General features: G+C 46.8%; 1 protein-coding gene across 2 annotated transcripts in view; it reads left to right on the forward strand.

The window, feature by feature from the left end:
- The first annotated feature begins 2,966 nt into the window (after positions 1-2,966).
- The window catches only part of NASP (nuclear autoantigenic sperm protein), a 44,462-nt gene continuing 43,598 nt past the window's right edge, over positions 2,967-3,830 (forward strand). Inside the window, exons 1-2 of one of the 2 annotated variants that reach the window (XM_006153820.3) lie at positions 2,967-3,301; positions 3,522-3,619. In XM_006153820.3, the coding sequence (XP_006153882.1) occupies positions 3,561-3,619 (59 nt within the window). In that variant the 5' untranslated portion in view covers positions 2,967-3,301; positions 3,522-3,560. Of the gene's footprint in view, positions 3,302-3,424; positions 3,620-3,830 lie in introns of those variants that run through there. The other variant, XM_014589892.1, reaches the window with a different exon arrangement.

Genomic DNA, 3,830 nt, shown 5'->3' on the forward strand with positions numbered 1-3,830 from the left:
GTTGTAATTATGATAATACTATAATTGTTTTATTGATTCATTTACAAGTTTACTTTGGACATCTCATATGAGTCTGACACTATTGTTATGTAGTTGAGATTTAGCTGTAAACAAGACAGAAAAGATCATAAGTGTAAACTTAAAAGTGAGTGTAAGCAAAAAATTTTTTAAAGAATTATTTTATTAAAAATAATTATTTTATTTAAATTTATTTATTTATTTATGTATTTATTTATTTTAATTTGACCAGAGAGGGACAGAGAGAGAGAGAGAGAGAGAGAGGAGAGGATGGGTGGACGCCATGTGGGAGTCCAGCACCCTTAACCACCACGCCACCTGCTGGCCCTAACAAGTAAATACTTTTTTATTTTGATTTGGAAAAAATAAAAAGAAGCTAATTTCTTTTTTATTGAGAGGTTTTTTACTGTAGGGCGCGGCGCTCGCCAGACAGACAGAGAGACAGAAAGCGAGAAATCACCCCCCAGAGGGGATGGCCACACTGCAATCCCTTCTCCTTCATTCTCTTCTCGGGATCTTGGGCACGCACGCACACTCGCCCGGCGTGGGTTTTAAGCCACCGGGTCCGGGATGTGAACCGCGGTCGACTACGTGGGAGTCCAGCGACATAGCCATTACGCTAACTGCTGCGTTCCCAAAAAGAAGCTAATTTTGATGGAGTAGTCAAGGAAGGCCTTTTGGGGAGCTGAGAAGAGGTCTGAAGGGTAAATAGGAGCTATTCACTCAAGGGTATCGGGAGAAGAGCTTTCTAGGCAGTACAGCCGCAAGTACAAAGGTTCCTGGACATGAGAAAGGACATGGGCATTTAACTTTATTTTATAAAAACAAATTATTTAACTTTATCCATTTATTTATTTAAATTTGACCAGAGAGGGATAGAGTGAGAGAGGGTGAGAGGGAAAGTAAGAAAGCAAGCCACCAGGTCTGGGACTTGAACCACAGTTAGCCATGTGGGAGTCTACTGCCTTTAACCACCATGCCACCTGCCAGCCTTAGGACTTGGGTATTCTGAGGGACAGAATAGAGATGAGTGTGATTGGAGTATCGCAAGTGAAGGGAAATAGTATGAGATGAATTTGGAGAGATGAACTGAAAACATCATGTTAGACTTTGTAGGCAATAGTAAGGTCTCACAATTTGTTCTAAGAACAATGACAAACTCGAGGAAAGTAACATGATCTGACTTACATTTTATTTTTTGTTATAATTTGCTGTAAGGCATGTGTGTTTGCTTGAGAGACAGAGAGGGAAAGTGAGAAAGCACCCCCCAGGGAGATGGTCATGCTACAATCCCCTTTCTTCCATTCTTCTCTCAGGATTCTGAGGGTGCAAGCACATGCGCCCAGAGTATTTTTCAAGCTCCCAGGTCCAGGAATCAAATGTGTAGTCAGCCATGTGGAACCCTGCCACCTTAACTACCATGTCACTGGCTGGCTCCTGATTTACTTTTTTAAAAGACTTTTAAATTTTATTTATTCATTCATTTATTTTAATTTGACACACACACACACACACACACACACACACACACACACACAGAAGGAAAGTAAGAAAGCAAGCCACCAGGTCCAGGACTCAAACCCTGGTCAGCCATATGGGAGTGTCCAGCATCTCAACCACCACTCCACCTGCTGGTCCCCCTGATTTACATTTTAAAAAGATTCTTCTGGAAGGAGTTAAACTAAGACCAGAGGCTATTCAGTAATATAAGCAAGAGATGAGGTAGCTAGGTTTGGATTAGAGTGGTGGTAGTACAGACTGAAAGAAGTGGGTGGGTATAAAATATTTCTCACATGACTGAGTTTCTCCAAGGCAAAGATCATGCCTTTGTCCCTAGGACCTAGTAAGAGCCCTGCATATCACAGGTACTCAGTGAGTATTAGTTTAATGAGTGAACAGGTCACACAAATAACTGAATTGGGTTTCTCAGGCCTCATCCCTGGCTGCAAGGACTCTGAAGAGATCTCCTCTTCCCTCCCTTCACATCCTAGGTACCGTGTTATCAAACTATGGTGACCATTTAATGAGTGCTTAGCATGAATCAGGCACAGTGCTAAATATCTCATTTTCACAAAGAGGTAGATACCGGGAGGGCAGGTGGTGTGGTAGTTAAGGGCGCTGGTCTCTCACATGATAGACCACGCAGTTCAGAGTCCGGATCTGATGGCTGGCCCCCCACCCCCCTACCCCCGTTAAATGAATGCACGGGCAGGTGGCCTGGTGGTTAAGGACGCTGGAGTCCCACGTGGCCGACCAACAGCCGTTAGAGTCCAGGACCTGGCGAATTGCTTTCTCACTTTCTCTCTCTTGTACTCGCTCGCTCTGTCCCTCTTAGCTCGAATCAAAATAAAGTTAAATTTTAAACAATTTAAAAAAATGAAGTTAAAGTAATTTTTTATTTTTTAAAGAGGTAGATACCAATACTGTCCTCATTCTACATTTAATCTTAAAAAGCTACATGACTTGGCTCAGGCCACCCAGGTAATAACTGAAGAGTTCATGTCTGTTTGTCAAAGGAATTGGTATTTTCCGGTCCAACTCTATAGTCTAAGATTTCAACCTGCTTGAGCCTTGGCAAATTGGAGTAAGACTCCTCTGCGGAAGTCTTTCCCAATCAATGTACCAGAACGAAAATGGAAATAAAATCCCCTTTTCTGATCACTGTATGGGCTGCAGTGTTTTCCAAAACCGACTTGTCTTACGACTTTCTGAGCAAGTCACACCTTTCATGAACCTTATTTTATTTTTTTAGAAAATGAGGCTGATAACACCGATCTCACTAGTAGCCTAGTCACATTTGGAGTTTGGGCAGGGCCTAGGAGGATGGCATCAGCGGATTGGGCCAGCTGAAGGGGGCGGCTCTAGAGGAGGGAGGAGCCAGTCGCGCCTCGCCGCAGCCCCGAGCTTTGAATCTAGCGCGGTAATTTCAGCTGTAGCCAATCCTAGAACAACATCTTCTTACGCCAGTAGTTGCTGAGGCCCAAAGCCACGCGTCCCTCACGAAGATCAGTTTTAGCCGTTGCTGCTGTACTCGTACTTGGGTCTTGCGTGTCCATCCGTTCGGACCCAGAGGATTGACGGGGAGTCTCAGTCACCTTCCCGAGCATCTGGGCTGCAAGGAGACTCAACGATTCGCTCCAAACATGTCGAGCAGCACTAGCTTCCCTTTCTGTGGAAGCCGCAGGCTGGCTCCCTGTCAGTAGTTGTGGTGCCAAGATTCCGGTTCTTTTTACGCAACTTGCTGAAGTTGCTTTTTCAGGGGAAGGCAGGACCGACAGGAAAGGTACCCCGGCGGAACCGTACGGCGAGGGCGGGGCTATCCTTTCGACCAGGAGAGGTTGAGCTCTGGCTCTTTAAACCCAAGGGGGAGGATCCGGAAGTGGATGGGCGGGGCAAGGGTCCTGGTATATAACAGGGGCCCAACCGCGCGGGGTCTCCAATCTGCCATTTTCTGTCCCTGAATAAGTCTCTGTCTTCTTAAATTCCCTGTGTTTTCCTCACAGGTTCTATTTCACCTACTGGTCCTCCACCTCAGGGGAACGATGGCCACAGAGTCCACAGCCACTGCCGCCATCGCCGCGGAGTTGGTTTCCGCCGACAAGTAAGCGGGACTGGAGAGCTTGAGGCACTGGCCAGTCCGCGGGGAGGGCTGGTGGACGGGGCCTCAGCGCAAGCGGCAGGCCGATGGGTGGAAGGGCTTGCCTCCCCACGAGCAACTGTCGGTGTCAGGGGAGGTCTGGGCATCGGAGAGCCTCCCCTCTTGCTGGGAAGCTCGCACACTAGCGGTAACGGCGGTCGCCTGGCGCCCCCTG

The sequence above is a fragment of the Tupaia chinensis genome, unplaced genomic scaffold (genome assembly GCF_000334495.1).
Source record: "Tupaia chinensis unplaced genomic scaffold, TupChi_1.0 Scaffold000387_1, whole genome shotgun sequence".
NCBI classification, from domain to species: domain Eukaryota; kingdom Metazoa; phylum Chordata; class Mammalia; order Scandentia; family Tupaiidae; genus Tupaia; species Tupaia belangeri.